The 17209-nt window shown below is 43.3% G+C and overlaps 8 protein-coding genes across 8 annotated transcripts; 4 read left to right on the plus strand and 4 right to left on the minus strand.

The window, feature by feature from the left end:
* Positions 1–460: 460 nt before the first annotated feature.
* Positions 461–4614, minus strand: VTP01DRAFT_5170 (uncharacterized protein; the record flags this gene model as incomplete). The annotated part of the gene is made up of 20 exons (XM_069383933.1): positions 461–542; positions 610–674; positions 736–852; positions 909–1013; positions 1070–1198; positions 1259–1311; positions 1385–1625; positions 1689–1997; positions 2051–2134; positions 2191–2396; positions 2451–2607; positions 2665–2816; positions 2871–3299; positions 3361–3551; positions 3621–3776; positions 3834–4021; positions 4096–4204; positions 4281–4339; positions 4404–4526; positions 4585–4614. The coding sequence occupies 20 exons, from the start codon at positions 4612–4614 to the stop codon at positions 461–463; spliced, it is 2985 nt and encodes a 994-aa protein (XP_069235770.1).
* A 180-nt stretch (positions 4615–4794) lies between these two features.
* On the plus strand, positions 4795–5535 carry VTP01DRAFT_5171 (uncharacterized protein; the record flags this gene model as incomplete). Its single annotated transcript, XM_069383934.1, has 5 exons — positions 4795–4815; positions 4875–4944; positions 4994–5081; positions 5137–5343; positions 5397–5535. 5 exons carry the CDS (start codon positions 4795–4797, stop codon positions 5533–5535), a joined length of 525 nt encoding a protein of 174 aa, XP_069235771.1.
* A 133-nt stretch (positions 5536–5668) lies between these two features.
* VTP01DRAFT_5172 (uncharacterized protein) lies at positions 5669–6133 on the minus strand (the record flags this gene model as incomplete). The annotated part of the gene is made up of 4 exons (XM_069383935.1): positions 5669–5742; positions 5814–5888; positions 5946–6016; positions 6066–6133. The coding sequence occupies 4 exons, from the start codon at positions 6131–6133 to the stop codon at positions 5669–5671; spliced, it is 288 nt and encodes a 95-aa protein (XP_069235772.1).
* A 1041-nt stretch (positions 6134–7174) lies between these two features.
* On the plus strand, positions 7175–9227 carry VTP01DRAFT_5173 (uncharacterized protein; the record flags this gene model as incomplete). Its single annotated transcript, XM_069383936.1, has 9 exons — positions 7175–7271; positions 7332–7665; positions 7731–7790; positions 7847–7907; positions 7969–8233; positions 8303–8347; positions 8423–8536; positions 8595–8980; positions 9042–9227. The coding sequence occupies 9 exons, from the start codon at positions 7175–7177 to the stop codon at positions 9225–9227; spliced, it is 1548 nt and encodes a 515-aa protein (XP_069235773.1).
* Positions 9228–9272: 45 nt separating this feature from the next.
* On the minus strand, positions 9273–10129 carry VTP01DRAFT_5174 (uncharacterized protein; the record flags this gene model as incomplete). The annotated part of the gene is made up of 5 exons (XM_069383937.1): positions 9273–9338; positions 9391–9504; positions 9559–9584; positions 9645–9814; positions 9867–10129. The coding sequence occupies 5 exons, from the start codon at positions 10127–10129 to the stop codon at positions 9273–9275; spliced, it is 639 nt and encodes a 212-aa protein (XP_069235774.1).
* Positions 10130–10473: 344 nt separating this feature from the next.
* Positions 10474–12697, minus strand: VTP01DRAFT_5175 (uncharacterized protein; the record flags this gene model as incomplete). The annotated part of the gene is made up of 9 exons (XM_069383938.1): positions 10474–10538; positions 10608–10938; positions 10995–11099; positions 11158–11238; positions 11296–11533; positions 11595–12042; positions 12106–12345; positions 12410–12460; positions 12520–12697. 9 exons carry the CDS (start codon positions 12695–12697, stop codon positions 10474–10476), a joined length of 1737 nt encoding a protein of 578 aa, XP_069235775.1.
* An 865-nt stretch (positions 12698–13562) lies between these two features.
* Positions 13563–16123, plus strand: VTP01DRAFT_5176 (uncharacterized protein; the record flags this gene model as incomplete). The annotated part of the gene is made up of 13 exons (XM_069383939.1): positions 13563–13584; positions 13707–14278; positions 14336–14383; positions 14443–14536; positions 14600–14679; positions 14730–14787; positions 14843–14869; positions 14929–15105; positions 15159–15337; positions 15390–15498; positions 15560–15797; positions 15861–16034; positions 16093–16123. 13 exons carry the CDS (start codon positions 13563–13565, stop codon positions 16121–16123), a joined length of 1809 nt encoding a protein of 602 aa, XP_069235776.1.
* A 191-nt stretch (positions 16124–16314) lies between these two features.
* On the plus strand, positions 16315–17042 carry VTP01DRAFT_5177 (mitochondrial 54S ribosomal protein bL12m; the record flags this gene model as incomplete). The annotated part of the gene is made up of 4 exons (XM_069383940.1): positions 16315–16317; positions 16376–16431; positions 16490–16655; positions 16716–17042. 4 exons carry the CDS (start codon positions 16315–16317, stop codon positions 17040–17042), a joined length of 552 nt encoding a protein of 183 aa, XP_069235777.1.
* Between the last annotated feature and the right edge of the window lie 167 nt (positions 17043–17209).

Below are 17209 nucleotides of genomic sequence, written 5' to 3' on the forward strand. Positions count from 1 at the left end.
TTTGTGTAGATAATCCACATAGATCTCTTCGATAGCAATTATTTACTTCTGCCATGATGTCCAGTTTGCATTGGATGTTTTGAATATCTAAATTGGTAGCACTGCTGTTACGCACATAATGACATCCAATGACAATCAATTATTACTTATAGCTGAGAGAACATAAACTTTTGACTTTGGTTATCTTGATCGTGAACGAAAGTGATTATTACCATGCCATTCAGCGCGTTCTGCAATTTCTATTTTAGGTCTGTCTTCCCCTCCGCGTCCTTCCTCTCCACTTGCTATCGCTACGCTTGCCGAAGGACAACCTTGTTGCTCATCCTTTACTTCGTAGTCCTTTCTGTTGGATATAATACGAAAGGGTTCCAAAGCTTTGGGTCAGATTTTAACCTACGACTTTGTAGCATTATATCATACAAAAAGTTTGTAACATTAATAGATCTTTTACATCGTTGTATTAGTAAGTAGTTTTATCTAAGCCTCGACATTTTATCGAAAATTCATGAGTGCATTGTTTAAATTTCTTGAGGGAGCGAGTGCTGTAGAAAACAAAAGAAGAAATTTGTTAGGATGCTAATATGTACAATATATGAAGGTGTATCTTACCCTAATATGCCCTTGATAAAAGCGTTCTTGTCCTCGGCGGTTGCTAGGTTGGAAGGAAAACCATCCTATTTGTGGTAATTAAGTTTAGTATGTCTAAGCGAGTCTCAGATGAGCTAAATAGCTAACCCTTGCTAATAAGTCATGAAGCCAATGACTGCAAGGTTCAAGGTATCGACAAATCATCTTATATAAAACATCAACAAGCAGCCCGGAGAATGACCTTGGTACGCGACCACCAATGCCCTGTAGTTTTCTAAATAAATACATCTTATCTGATGTCCAGCAGGCGCTCATCTTACCGCTAAAAGCTGCTCCAATATATTTGGACCCATACTAAGCAGTAATGCTCGGGCGATATCCCAGTGTTGGCTACCTTCTTTCAAATCCTGAGTGACAAAATCGGCCTTGCTGAATGTCAGTATACAAAATTATTCAATTCTTCCACTGAAGTACGGATTACCATGAAATTAAGTGCCGCTTGCAGTGCTAGGCGCTCCTGCAGTCCCATTCCTGCCACCGCAAACATAAATATGTTCTGGACTGTATCATGTGGAAGCTGATAGAATATATCTGGGCAACGTTTTATGGTCTATTTCGCAAAGCATTATTTGGCATACCTCAAAAAATCCTCGAAATACATTATACGTACCCTTGTTAAAAGATCAAAATAGCTGTGCACAATGTCGGGGTATTCCTCCATAGCTGTTACGTTGATCATTCGTATGTATTAGAAGTGAAACATTAAATATGGAGCATACCCGATTTTCCCCCTTACCAGCACTGTTGTTGATCACACTAAATGTCTTTCCGGTCAAGTTCGCCAACATATCTCGCAGATTTGCGTGCTCAGCAGTTTGTCCACCGTATACCGTGACGGTGAAAGCAGAGGTATGTAGCCAGCACGCGTATGGAGAGTTTTGATACGCAGAACACACAAGCGAAATCAGGTCCTTAAAAGAAAGCGTCAAAAGCGGGCTGGTCGATCGGATACCAGCTTCAAGAAACTGAGAAAGCGTCTGATAAAAGTATCGGTAAGCTTCGAAAACAGCCTTCAAAGATTTCAGAGGGAAATGGCTAACCTTCATTAGCTGCTCGTCTTTCACCCATACCAATGCAATTTGCTGGGTGATATCCCTGATAGCAGCTGTAAACTCTTCGAATCCATCTACATTTCTGTAAAAAGCCGCTGTATCGCCACTAGCGAAAGCATCGTATGTATTATGTCTTGCCGTCAAAGACTGGTAATCGTCGGTAGGAGATTGTATACCACGACAGCACGCTGAAAGATATTGCAGCTGCACGAGGACTGCTTCGCGACCAGCGCTGGCATCTTGCGTGCTGTTGTTTAAAGCATTCCGTAAGCCTTTTAGGATATCGCCAACAAGCACCTGTTATTCAGTTAGCCAAACAGACAACTTGGCAGTCGCTGGGCTCGATTTACCATAAGCGGCGCTGCAGCACGTTCTGGAGGCAATACTTGGATCACGTCGGCGACTGATTCTACAACCTTTTGCATTGTATTCGGCTACAATGTGATTTTGCTCAATATAAAGTCTCATTGCCAAGATATATTCTCCTTACTTCTATCATGGAACTCGCCATAGCACCGTATACATGCATCATGCTGTCTAGATCACCAACCAGGAACTGACGGCAAGTATCGCAGATGTCAGAAAAGGCCGAGGCTGCACATGCGGACAACTTTGATATGCTGAGGCAGGGTACGATGTAGTTCATGACTGCCGGTAAGAAGTCAGAGTGAAGCTTTAGCCATTCTGACAGCGAGCCTGTCACGAGAAGGTATGAGTTTCCTGTTGCTTATGTAAAATAAAAGAAATTACCTAACAACAGCAGGGCAGTATTTTGAAGACGAAGACCGCAATCAGGAGGCAATCGAGAGAGCACTTCCGGACCAAAAAATCGAGGTATTTGGGTATTCTCATCTGCAGGTATTTCCTCTGATATACTTTTAAGACAGAACAACGTCGCCTCAAGTTCCTTCACAGAATGTTAGGATATAGCAACTGCCAAGCAAAGTGAGAAGAAAATACTTGCCTGCGATGCCAAAGGAATATGATTCCATTGATTTAATATACTGGCAGCTTCGTCTAATAGAATCGATAGCATCTCGTTCTGCAGTAGGTAATACGGGTTCATTAAAGTGTCACCCAAGTCTCTTCGGCTAGTCCGGAATTTGTCGCGTATATCTTTAAAAAACTTAGGATATAACCATTTTTCGATCGCATACATATCTCTCTCACCTTTTGTCCATGAGTTCCACACAGCTTCGTCAGGAAATGCGGCCTTGTTTCTGAGAACTGTAACTAGTTGTCGATACCTCGCTAGAGCGATCTCGCCACATTGCTGCAACCACAATTGCTGCTGTGCTTGATTTGCACCGTTGCGCTGGGTGGCACCTTCTGCGATAATTGAGATCCCGGGGTTTGGCCGTAAAGGAACAATACCATTGTCGAACAAAGTCTCTTGAAAGACATACCAAAAGTTAAGCGGCAATTCGCTTACTTCTTGGTCGGCAGGAAAATGTCCAGGGAATGCCGTCAGTTGCAGGATCATATCCAAGATTAAAGTCAACTTTGGGTCTGCAAGTTCTAATGCCATGTAGTCTGTATAGGTCTCTCCAAATGTCGTCAAAAGTTTGGCCAATGTCCGGGCCGTCTCTTCGTCCTCATCTTCGTGGTTTGACGGTTAGAGACGTCAAAAGGAATAGACAAATATAGATCAAGCTGCTACCTTTAATGGATTCACTTAATTTCTCTTTTATCCAGTCACTTGCAAAGCAATTCAGAAGATCGTTGCGCAAAGTATTATATTTTATCCAAGCAGACTGCTGCATGCTTTCCAGAAGAACGTCGGCAGCAGCAGAAAATAAGTCCTCCCGCGTTAAAGACAGGATTGTCTGCTGTATCAATGTATAGCATTGCCTAATAGTGTTTACAATGTTAGATACTGCTCATTCCAGGAGAAAAATGGAAATAGAAAAGGGAACATACTCGAGGTCTATACCATATTGTACCCAACTCTGCAGGCATTTTAATGCCTTCTCTTGATTAGAGGAGTCTATATCCGGTCCAGACGAAACGATAAATGTAGATAATGTTGAAAGTGTAAGAGGTATCCCGTCTTTGAGCTCTTGTAATATTTGGGGTCTGAACCAGTCCATCAATAAGGCCGTCGAAAACGTAGAGACCTTGCTTGCATCTCACCTTTTCCCGCCAAGTATTGCCGCATTCGAGATTTCTTCCGGTACGAGTGTCAGAAATTCCAATATAGCAGTGTTGATAACAGAAGGAGATATGCCATATGCTTGAGAGCCGGATTGAAGCGTAATAACCGTGTCAGATATAAACTGACGCCATCGATCAGGGACTGTATGAAAAGCGTATGTAATGAGCTACATATAGGCTGCTGGTCAGAGTCCAAAGCAATAGAGATATTTTCTCCCTCTCTTTCCGCAGCAAAACATACAGCTGTGCATAGCTTAGTTATTATAAACAATGGTCCTGAGCTGAGCTTTACGATCCAGGTCATTAATTCTTGCCGCAGCCATTCAACACGTTCTTCCGGTAACGTGGCCCTATCAAGGTATGGAACATTCAGATATATATATATATATATATATATTAACTATCTCGACTTGTTAATTGATTTACCAGTCTCGAGCTATCTTTACTTGAAACGTATGTGCACCAAAGAAGCGGCATTGATCTGACTAGATAGGCCGAAAATCTCTTAGCCATATGAAATACTGAAAGAGGTTTATTTCCCATCAATACCGGCGAACCCAATAGCTGCGAAGCTATCTCCCAAGCTTGCGGCTGCCGCTGGAAGTTCTGAAGTTGCTCCTGGATATCTCTAGCTACGCTGGGCTCCGTCGTGCTGTATAGACCCTCAATAAGCTATATTTCCAGTCTGTCAGCTGAATGCAAAACTGTTGATCTTTCACGGATAGGCCACCTTTTGCAGCTGATCAATATATGAATCCATGTTGTGGCAAGGCACACACTTGAGCAGTTTGGTGCGTAACGGAGGAATGCACGAACTTTAGCAATCCTTGGTGAAGGAACGCACGAACCTCTGCAAGAAACGCACCAACTTTCGGCTGGTCTTGGTGCATAATTAGTGGCTTGTTCTCCCCGCTCTCCCCCCTTAGACGACCTAGAAACCATGAACATTAGGCAGGCTACCGTAAGCACCATCGTGTATCACTCCAATGCAGTCGCAGACGATCTAAAACAGGGATGCAGGTGGACGATTTGCTGGAAATGCAAAACTGCAATCTCCTTGATTTGCCAGAAAATTATCAAATGAAATATTGTACGTGGAACATATATCGCTCGTCAGCATTGACTAATGCTTCAACAAGACCTATACCATGCCTTATCATGGCCACAGCTGTCATACGTTGCTGAGGATGATAATGGTAAAATTGTAGGATATGTCCTAGCAAAGATGTAAGGTCTATCCGTAGCAAAATTTCGAACTGGGTCTAACAAACTGAACTCGTAGGGAAGAGGAGCCAAGCGACGTACCTCACGGACACATCACTTCGATTTCTGTTATGCGTACATATCGACGTCTCGGTCTTGCACAGAAGCTCATGCTACAGTCGACGAGTCAAATGGTTGAAGTGTTTAATGCACACTATGTATCGCTGCATGTGCGAAAGACGAACAGAGCGGCAATTGGTCTATATAGAGACACCCTTAACTTCAAGTATGGAATATCCATCGGCATTTACGATATGAATTTTAATATATTTTATATAGGGTGCATGATATTGAGAAGAAATACTATGCAGATGGAGAAGACGCGTATGCGATGCGCCTCACACTTCAGGAACCAAAGGCCCCGGCCTCAGCGCGTGGTGCTGTCGAAGAGGTTAACGAGGTTGCTACAAAGGCATAGATATTCAATCTACAAGCAATATCAAATGAAGCAACAAAATGCGCACAATCGTTTGGCAGCTGCTTTGAAAAGTGTTTGTTTGGGTATCTGACATACACAGGTGGAAACTTGTCCCAAGAAGCTGCGTCGTTTCTCAGTCGAAAGCTGAGTCGAGATACCTCTTTATCAGAACCAGCATCTCTTTCTTTATGCTTTCATGCATGGTACCTTGAGTTATAACGATAATATCGTGAGAATCCTCGGATAGAAAAGAGACAGATGGAGAGATTTCTACTTACTGCGGGCATAATCCGCCGTATTTTCTAAGAGCGTTTCCATCGTTACATTATCCTGATTTTTGTTTCTTGCCATTTCTGCATCATTGATAAGCATATTTCCAGCCATTTTGAGTCTTCGATGCAGTGGCATACCAGTGGCATATGCATAAACAAGATCATTCCAACCGGACTCGACCAATCTCGATCGAAGTATTCCTAGTAATCTACATGACATAAGCTTAACAGTCAAATCCGAAGCAGCACTACGCTTGCCTTTCTTTTTCACCGGAATCGACAAAGTGTCGATTGACAGCGGTCCTCAGTTTCTGGGGATCAGACATTAAAGTGAAGTGGGTATGATACTTGCAGAAGCGGGGAAGCGTGAGCTTTCCACGCCCGATAAAAAGAATTTGGAAAAAAATTGGGCGAGCTTCGATTGAACCTATAGTCTACATCTCGGTGCGAAGTATAAGCAAAGCAATGTATAATAATATATGAGTTATGGTCTGTATTTATCATGGCAAACACCGGTAGCTTTGCGTTGATTGGCAAAAGTAGTCATCAAGAGAGTTGTACATATGTAGCAAGAACGTTCCGTGATGCAGAAATCCAGTTATGCATTTACGATACCTTCAAGAAACCATTAATTTTAATTTTAAATGCATTTTATTCTAAGGGTAACAGAGGTATGGTGATTACATACTTAGAAAAGCATGGTATACAAAAGACAAAGTCTTAGGATTCATTTAGAGATTTGATACCTGTCATAATATATGTTTGATTTCCACTGTACCATTTGCAAAAGGAGTGATGATGTACTATTTGCTACAGAGGAGTGTTTTAGCATGTGATATATTATTACTCAATTTCGTACAAACATCGCAATCCAATACAGTTTAGTACTTATGGCCAGGATCAGAGTGATCCGCTTGGCCGCATGGAGCATTATACAATGAAAATTCTCTGAATATTGCAACGTCAGGACTCTCGTTTACGACCGCCCACCGCAGCAATGTCTGCAGCGTGCATGCTTCCCACCATTCGTATATACACATTCGGTCGTTTCAACGCTGTCAGCAAGGAACATCCCTTGGGTATTTGCTGATGATAATGGCTATTATACATAGTAACTCTTGTCTGCATGATATTCAACTTGGTACATGCTGCAAAATTTTGACCAACAAGCGTGAAGTAATTACCATCAAGGCTGGGGAAGGTCACAGTTATCGAAAACAAACTTATCATTGAGAAATCGCCTACGGCTCCCTTTTTATTCGAATGCGGCATATCAATTACTGAGGGGCTAAAATTGCTTTCTTTTCCACTTGAAAGTGTATCAGACCCTTGCAGCCTTTACCAAAGTGTATTTTCGGGCGTTGCCTATGGTGATATATCAGCTGGCAATTCTCAAAGCGGCTTTCCTCGTTACTATTTACGCTCTGGAGAATCCCTACAAACCGACCCCCAGGTGGGCAAACGGTACGTACGCATTATGCGTCGTTTTCTACAATAATGGTTGCACTTAAATGAAAAATGCAGACTGCGCTTTAGTCAAAGGCGTATTGTACTGCTACGGTGGTTCAGTGAGCAGACAAATAATAGGAGGGGTGGAGGAAGAACAGTATTCTTCCTCGTTGTACACTCTTGACCTCATGAAAGAGTGGACGCTCGATGATGCCGCTTGGGCCGAGGTCTCTGGAGACCAAACCGTCGCACTTGCATATTTTACTGCATCTTCTGTTCCAAGTGATGCGAACAGCTTTCTAGTTCACGGCGGCAAAACAAACGGTGTCCGATATCAAACAATGATTTATGATACTCTGCAAAAAGCTTGGATAGAACCAATGTTACAGGGACCTTGGCCGTTGCAGAGGTAATCCAAATACCACTTGGAAACAAAGCCGACCTGACAATAAGATTTCTTCGATACTTCTGCAGAGTGCGTCACACTGCAGCTACAGATAATCAAGGGCGGATATGGATTTGGGGCGGCAAGAGGTAATGGATGCCATATTTTATGATTGCTCGATCGATTTACCATTCATCAAAAATAGCGTCGACTCTGCGACATCCTATGAAATCTATGATAATCGATGGGCGGTGATAGATACCAGTGTAGGTCTTCCGTCTCAAATACTATTATATGACAAATGCGACTGAACTCATCGTCATAAAGGCATGGACGTATAATTATCCTGATATACCCAACCCGCCATCGGCAAGAATAGACCACACTGCAACGTTGATACCCGATGGCACGGTGATAATTATTGGCGGTCTGGTTTATTCTCGGAATCTTACAGATCCCTCTGGTGAGACCACCCTAAATCCGGTATCTATGAGCTCTCTCTTGAAATTCGATGCGGCCAGTAGCCAGTGGCAGAATGTGACAGCAACCGGTAACATTCCTGCACCGCGTGGTGGTCACTCTGCAGTGTTAAGTATGTGAATAGTCGTGCAGTAGCTCGCTTTTATCTGTATGCCATGCTGACATATTTTCAACGCTCTAGGCGGTGACGGTTCTTACATTATCGTCTTTGGTGGCAGCTTTGTTGGTGTGTGTGTATAGCGATTCTTCTCTCGTCCTGGTGCTTATACAAAGCATAGCTGACATTATACGATCTTTATAGATGGAGGCCAGCCTGTATATTTGAATGACGTATTCGTCCTCGAGTTATCCACCATGCGTTGGACGTCACCGTCCTTAGCAGGCACTGCTCCTTCGCCAAGGACATATCATTATGGTTAGGGAAAGCCGGTCTCTGTAAGCAATTCCTATAGCGCTAAAAGTTTTAATTGCAGCACGTCTCGTGGACGAGCACATGATGCTGGTGGCCTTCGGCTTGAACGAAGGGCAAGGCGCCACTGACATCCTCGGTTTATTGAATACATCCAGCTGGTCTTGGGTAGACACGTATACACCGAATAAAGAGTGGCTGCTGTACAAGGCGAATAGCACGGCAGGAGGAGACGGTAAACAAATATCAACGATAACAGCAACCACCTCTATACCGCCACCAGTTTACAGTAATAGCACCATCGAGTCCCATCGAAACAGAACTCTTGCAGGCGGCGATAAAAACAACACGGGGCGAGCGAACAACGACCACGACAGTTCAGACGAGGAGCAGGCTCTACATTTACGTTTCGGTGTCGTGGCTGGCGTAATAAGTGGCAGTGTGGTCGTGGTAGGGTATCCATTGCGCCGTGGAAGTTTAATCGAGTCTACTTACATTAATGCCTCTGAAGGTTGGAGTAGGCATCTTTTTATTCTTCTCGGCGTTTGTAGTGAAAAGGAGGAAACGCAAGGAAGCCGAGCAGCGAGAAAGTATATGCTTGGAGTCGCCTGCTACTCTCAAGCCGGATAATCGATCGTCTTTACAGTACGTTTCTCAGGCTGATGGTCACCAGAGAAAACCAGATGAAAAAGACTAGACGCTTTTGTATGAAATATATACATTTGTAAACAAAGCTGTAATTCTAAAGCCATTCGGGTTGGTACTTTGGATCGAATGGGACGCTTTCGTGGTCGAAAGTCTCGATAAACTGAAGCTTGACGTTTAGTTTTGGTATAATAGATGATGGAGAATAGACTTACCTCTTGATCTGCTAGAACTTTGGTATCTGCAAATTTGCGGTATTCGTCAAAAATGGAAGTCATCGACCATCGCTGGATCTTTCGCAGGCATCCGACTAGGCATCCAATTCGATGCTGTAAATCAATCAGGTTATTGCTATAGAATAGAAGTACTTTTCTCCCAGTTACCTTGCCCTTCAAGCAATGTATAAGCACTGCAGAATTCCCAAGTCAGTACAAGGGTGCGCAAACGCTCTGTTTCCTGCGGCACATACCTGGATGACTACGTTCATCCAATAGTTTTACCAAAGCATGAGAAATATCATCGTGACTGATTTCAATGAACGGTTCTTTGTTTCCTTCCATACGATAGTGAATCAATTCAATTCCCTCGTGCTCAATGAAATGTCTCATTTCCGGCGGATAATCTTCTTTTGCAAAATACCTACAAGATGTATGAATGAATAGTCTAATAAAAACCAGATAACGAATAGTACATTATTGTTTTTAGCCCGAGCTTTCGAAGAAAGGAGAAATTTTGCTTGTTTGGGTGGCCCGATCTGTATACACCCGGGGCGACCATGGCGAAGTTCAATGGCGGTACAAGCGGCAGGCCTGGTCGTTCGCTGCAGATCGGGCAGCTATTTACGTTATTGAGGCTAACAATGTGCCGTGTCCGCTGTGGTGGTGCATCAGCCGCCAAACTTCGTCCATTTTGATTGATCTCGCCGTCTGCAGTCTGTACTGCTATTGTAGGCATGGAAAGCTGAGTGAATTTGCGCACCGCCCACCAAGCAGACGCAAATTGACCCTTATCCAACACAAGGAAAATGCAGTAGCTACAAAAGGAGGACACCCCGGCATTATTCCAGGTTTTGCAAGCAGTTAGTACAGGCAGTTAGTATTCTCCTACTAAACTGCAGATAATTTATAAGTACTAACAGTCTATACAAAGGTGAAGGAAGTGACAAAGCTTATGTGACAGTGTCTGCAGAAGTTACAGTCAGCTATATCATACAAGATGCAAATGAAAATTGGGAATATTAAGCGAGCATTCTATTTCTTTTCCTAAAAGGTCATTCTCACATGCTTTTATTCTCCAATTTACTGTTCGGCAGGTGCTTCGCTTTCTAGGACCTTGGTAACTCTGCCAATTGCAATGGTTTTGCCTAATAGCACAATCGAAGTTAATACCGGAGACAAAACACTAAACAAAAACGGAATATAATATACGTTACCTTCATCACGCAAGGTGAATCGACCCAGCTGGGGATACTCTTCAAAGGTTTCTATACACAAAGGACCAGCAGTTTCAATTCTTGCAATAACTTTCTGACCCTGCTTGACAAACTGAGGAGGACGCTTGGATTTTCTTCCAGTCTTCTTATCGATGAGGTGAAGCAGTGCGCTTAGCGTAATTTCCTCTACGGCAGCGTGGACGTGCATGACGGCAGTGTAGCCAGCGCAAATGATATTCTTGTGATCGAGAATAGCCAATTGAGCTTCGAAAACGTTGGTAGCCTTGACAGGGCTTCGCTTATCGCAAAGCAAAAAGCCAGGCATGACTTCCTATAGTAATCGTAAGCTACAAACTCTCGTTTAGCTCAATGCATTGTTATACTTGCATCTTCTTCAACACCCTTTAAGCGGATTCTGACGTTATCACCGCAAATAGCATGGTCCACTTCGTCTTCAGTTTCATTGAAAATTGCAGAGATTTCGCACATACGCTAAAAACCCGAGAGTCAGTTTTTAATCATCCAACAGATAATGTATATCAGCATCTACCTTGTTTGGCATGAGTAATACACTTTGATTCTTCTTGACAACACCGGATTCAACCTTTCCTACTACAATGGTACCCATATCCTATATTGTTACATTTAGCATGAAGCAGAGCACGCTACAATAGTCGTCCATATTTACCTTGTACTTTTCAGCAACGGGGAACTTGAAAGGCGCCTTAAGCTTTCGATCCAAGGCTTGCATATTATCGAGGTATTCCAAGAGAGAAGGTCCATCGTACCAAGGACACTTGGAACCGGCGCGTTCCTTGATGTTAGCGCCGGTGAAACCGCTAACAGGCATAAAGTAGACATCAGTCTTCGGGTTGTAGCCGGTTTGTTTCAAGAAAGGAGTCAGTTTTGCTACAATTTCGTCATAGCTATACACAATCATATGTTTAGATAAATTTCTTTTGTCTTGGATATCCTTCTGCTACATACCGAGCCTTATCCCACTCGACAGTTGGGTCATCCATCTTGTTAATAGCCATGATCATCTTGTTTACACCAGATGTCTTGGCCAACATAGTATGTTCGCGAGTTTGACCGCCGCGTTCGAAACCAGTTTCAAATTCACCCTTACGAGCAGAGATGACCATAACACCAATGTCAGCCTGAGAGGCACCACTGATCATGCTTGGGACATAGTTTTTGTGTCCTGGAGCATCAAGGATGGTGTAGCGACGCTTGTCGGTTTCAAAGTATGCTCGACCACATTCGACAGTCTTGCCCTTTGCACGTTCCTCGTTGTTGGTATCAAGCGCCCAGGAGAGATACCAAGATTCTCTTCCTGCTTCCTTAGCTTCCTTTTCGTATTTCTCCATAGTACGTTTATCCACCATCCCGGTAAGATAAAGGATATTGCCACCCATAGTGGATTTACCAGCATCTATGATTTGTCGATTAGATCAGGATGAGCAAATTTTAATCCAGACATGTAACAGAGACATACCGACGTGACCCATAAAAACAATGTTCAAATGCTCCTTGCCGTACAAATCCTGCAGGACTTCATCGTCAACAGTCTCCAACTCTTCCTTGACTGCGTCGACCTTTTCGGCAGCCTTTCCCATAGCAGCCTCAGCATCTTTCTTGCTATCTTTAGAAGCATCTGGCTTGCTTTCAGCTTTGGGTGCTGGAGTTGCTTTCTTTTCCGGAGCAGGAGCCGCAGCTGGAGTAGGAGCAGGAGTTTCTAACAATAAGATGTAATTAGAACTCGATCGAATGTGTCTGTGGGATCTTAGTAACAAACATACCAGGCTTGGATGCTGGAGCACTGGAAGTAAGCTTTACAACTCGCGCAGCAGCTAAGTTGATAGTTAGTAAATCGAACAGGTCGGATCGGTCAGGTAAGTTTGCATCTTACCAGATTCCGCAGCGGGAGCAGGAGCTGGTGCAGGGGCGGGAGCTGGTTTGGGTGCAACGAAAGCAGCTCCAGGAACAAACTCCTTGGCAGCGAAGTTTGGCTTCCATTCTGATGCGTTGGGATTAAGCGACAGCTTTGAAGTCGCTTGCGTGAGCTTGTTGGCGTCGTTCTGGCTCATGACAGCGGAAAACTTGCTCAAAAAACTTTTGGGAAGATTTCGCCTTAGACGAGAAAACAATTGCAACCCAGACAAGCCCCGCATTGGCGCTCTGATATCCACTGCTTTGTAAGATGTATGCAGTGGTATATGTCTTATCAATTGAGGCAAAACAACGTTAACGCATGTCTCAGAATTCCCTCATGTTTGAGAGTAACGCTTTGCAGTAAAAATCTAACATAAACCAATTCTGGCATAAGACGCTGTTCTTGGTATGAAATCTGACGAACTTTTAGAGAATAGTGACTTTGGGAACTCGATGACTTTACAAAATACAAAGCGTTCAGCGCCGGTTAGACATGCCTTCCCCTTCAGGCTCATCCTACGACTTTCTTTTTTTGCTTCTTTGACTTCATTCCTCCTGCTCCTTTTCCTTGTATTCCGAGCTTTCCGGTGTAGCTCTTCGTGGATGAGCACTTTACGCCGATTGCATAAGTGTCTCTCCGGAAATGCGAGTAACCCATTGGATCTAATGCATACTTTATCATCTTTTATATAACACTCTATCATAAACCATATGTAACATATCATTTTATTATTAGGTAAAATGTGAATCCGTGCTCCAAGATCTTAAGCTCACGCCAATCTCTGTACCATACATATTTATTAAGAATCTCTGATCAAATAAAGCTTAGAAAATAACATTTGCTTCCGTTTCTCCAAACGCCGAGAAACCTGCCACTTGCTTAGATGTTTTGCAGGATTTGGGATGAGGTGAGGAATTTGCGTCCCGCTCAAATGGCCACGACGTCATGCCACGTGACGAGGAGGGGAAGCGGTATATCCATCGTTTTTCGTTCATTCCGCTTTGTCAAAGACTTACACCATGTCTATGAAAAAGCTGCAGAGTGAGTAATTGGCGCTAATTAGCGATTATATATTGTTCGATTGCTTTATGAGCTTGCTTTTTCTGAGGAATTCTGTAAAAGAAACTGTTCTGTTTGAATGGAACTAACTGGGCTTCCTCTAGCCGAGATTGACCGAGTGCTCAAGAAAGTCAGCGAAGGCGTTGAGACTTTTGAGACTATATTCGACAAGATTCAATCAACGAGTAACAATAATCAGAAAGAAAAATACGAGCAAGATTTGAAAAAGGAGATTAAGAAGCTGCAACGCCTGCGCGATCAAATCAAGACATGGCTTTCTTCCAACGAAATCAAAGACAAACGTGCATTACTGGAAAACCGAAAACTGATTGAATCGCAAATGGAGCGGTTCAAAGCCATTGAAAAGGAAATGAAAACAAAGGCATTTTCAAAAGAAGGTCTGTTACAGAGAGAAAAGATGGACCCGAAGGAGAAGGAAAAACTCGATACGTGCGAATGGATCACTTCCATGGTGGAAGAGCTATCACGGCAAATCGAAACTGCAGAAGCAGAGCTGGAAACTTTGCAAGGAAGCTCAAAACGTGGAAAAAAGGATCACTCGAAAGCAGAACGTGTTGCAGAATTGGAAGAACGCCTGGAGCGATACAAATGGCACATTAACCGGTTAGAGCTTACGCTGAGATTGCTGGAAAATGACCATTTAGCCGTGGAAAAGGTAGGTCGTGTAGCTCTGATAGCACGATACTGAATACTCAAGAATGATGAATTTAAGGTTACTGCCATCAAAGATCTTGTTGCATACTATGTAGACTCCAATCAGGTACGAGAGAAGGTTTATTGGCATCTGCTTTCGAAAATGTTATTAAACAGTGCTTACAGGAACCTGATTTCATGGAGGATGAAGGAATCTACGACGATTTGAACCTAGAGGAAGAAGAAGAACTTTATGCCATCGGCACTGACGACTACTTGGGTCAGCATGATTGTATGATTACAGGATATGTCGGATAGAGCAACTTAACTTATAACTCAACAGCGAAAACAGATGTGCAGACGGAGAAGGTCGAAGAAACCAAACCAGTCTCAAAACGATCAACGAAAGACAAAGATGAAGAGGTTAGTAATAGACCGCATGCATAGCACTAAATATACTAACAAGTATCCAGTCACCCGCCAATGCTGGTCGTGCAATTAAATCACACGTCGATTCGAGCAGTAAAACAAGTAAGTTACATATGTTTATTGTCGGTGATGAACCGTAAAGTAACACGCTTAGAAGAATCCATTCCAACCTCACCAGATGAAGGTAAGCAATAGTTTTAGTCATGGACCGCTGCGCTTGCGGCTTCTGACTTGGGTGGAAAGGTGCCAACGTAAGCCCATTGAAAACGCCTTCAATGGCATCGATGGCGAAGCAAACGGTCGAGAGTCCGGCACCGAATACAACAGGTTTGAAATATGCTCAAGCAGCAGCTGCAGGAGTATCTTCTGCTGGATCACAGGATACTTTGGCAAAGCAATCCGGAAAGACAGAGGACAAAGGTAGTCTCATTCCATATTACTCCTATCTGCACATGACTAAACTTGTCCTTTAGCTCATGATAAACCAATCGAGAATGCGTGGGCGGAACCACCAAAAATCGTGGATCAATCGAAACACAGTGCATCATCTGCCGAGTCACAGAAACAACAAAGAACACAGCAACCTGGTGCACAAACACCTGGTTCATCTTTACCGTCATCTCTACTGGCGTCTCAATATCCAGGCACAAACGTAGGTCAATATCAAACGCAAGAGATTTCTGCTGCTAATAAACAATGTAAAGGTATCAGATACTTCATCCGGTCAAACTACGGTACCAGAAACAGTGGAATCACGGTTACCGTCTTCCTTGGCCGATTTGGCCCCTGCGTTTGAAGCGGTAAAATCTAAAGGTAAGATAAAGTACAGGATAATCAATTGTCCACTCCAACCGATGCAAATGAGTCATGGCAGGAGCTGGAAAAGGCGACATGCTATATACGCAACAAATGTTGGATGCCAGTCTTCAGCATATTCCTGACCTTATCGATTCCGAGCGGCCAAAATCTTACCAGCCTCGCACCCCGTATCCTACACCGAATTATTATCCTCAGCAGCCATTACACCTATTTGACAACCCGGCATTGTTTGAAAAGTTTGATATGGATGCGCTGTTTTTCGTTTTCTATTACCAGCAAGGCACCTACCAACAGTAAGTCTACACTCATTTTGGAAGCATTGTGTAAATATACTGAAGGTTGTATTTCGTGGTCAGGTATCTTGCTGCAAAAGAGCTGAAAAAGCAATCTTGGCGTTTCCACAAGAAATACCTGACATGGTTCCAGCGACACGAAGAACCAAAGGTAATAACGGAGGATTATGAACAAGGCACCTATGTCTACTTTGATTACGAGGGTGCTTGGTGCCAACGAAAGAAAACCGAATTTAGGTATGCAAAATTCAAATTCTCCATTATTCGATACATATTTATATAACTCTGCATGTAGATTTGAATATCGTTACTTGGAAGAAGCTTAATTGAATTTCTTTAGTAGTACTATATTCTTTATCCCCATGTCATTCATAATCAGAGGAAACAAAAAAACAATTTTCGTTTGCCAATTGTGCCTGAATTTCTTTCAGCGCAACTGTTTGCAAGTCACTGATTTTATCTTGTTTACAACCTCTTTCTCTTCCGCTACATACATACTTTTAACCAGCTCATTGCCATGGTACGACGCATACATTCGACTTTACTACAGCGCATGCTAATATGCAGAGTACTTTCAGCTTCGGTCTTCCACCAAATTGTTAACACGCTCCTTCGCCGCACGACAGAGCCCACGGTATGACACGGTTTTCTAGCTCTTGCATTCTCGATTTACAACTAAAACATAATTGTAGCATGGCAGTGCCTTGCTTTGCTCGTCGTACCTACGCCACCGAAGGCGAGAAGCCTCTTCCCACCCCGGGCGATTCCACCGCTGTCGATCCTAAAATCGCACAGATTGTTGATCAAATCGAAACTTTGACGCTGTTGCAGACCTCCGAGCTTGTTGCCCAATTGAAGGTAATAATAACTACAGTTAGAATCTCTAGAATGCTCGAAATATTTATTGCTGGTTTGTAGACCCGTTTGAACATCCAGGAAATTGCTATGCCTGTTGGTATGCCCGTGGGTGGCATGCCTGCAGGAGGTGCAGCTGCTGCTGCCCCGGCAGAGGAGGAGAAACCGGCAGAGAAGACTGAATTCAGTATCAAGATTGAAAAGGTGGATGCTGCTACAAAGGCTAAGGTTATTCGCGAAGTCAAGAACCTTGCTGGTTTGAGCTTGGTTGATGCCAAAAAGTTTGTCGAGAGCGTGCCAAAGGTCTTGAAGGAAACCGTTCCCAAAGACGAAGCGGAGAAATTAAAGAAGGCACTCGAGTCTGTTGGTGCCACCGTCACTCTCGAATAAGTCTATACAAAATCATAGAAGTTGTCTCTTCATCGTTTCTTTCCTGTACATGTCACACTATTGAAAAAGTCAAAAATCAAAAGAAAGAACAAACAAAAAAGTCTTGTACTTTGGGAATCATGTTTCCGGTTTATTTTAAGGTTCATTTGTTAACGGGGCGTGGATAA

This window comes from Rhizomucor pusillus (genome assembly GCF_041956525.1).
Source record: "Rhizomucor pusillus strain CBS 183.67 unplaced genomic scaffold VTP01scaffold_20, whole genome shotgun sequence".
Classification (NCBI taxonomy): Eukaryota; Fungi; Mucoromycota; class Mucoromycetes; order Mucorales; family Lichtheimiaceae; genus Rhizomucor; species Rhizomucor pusillus.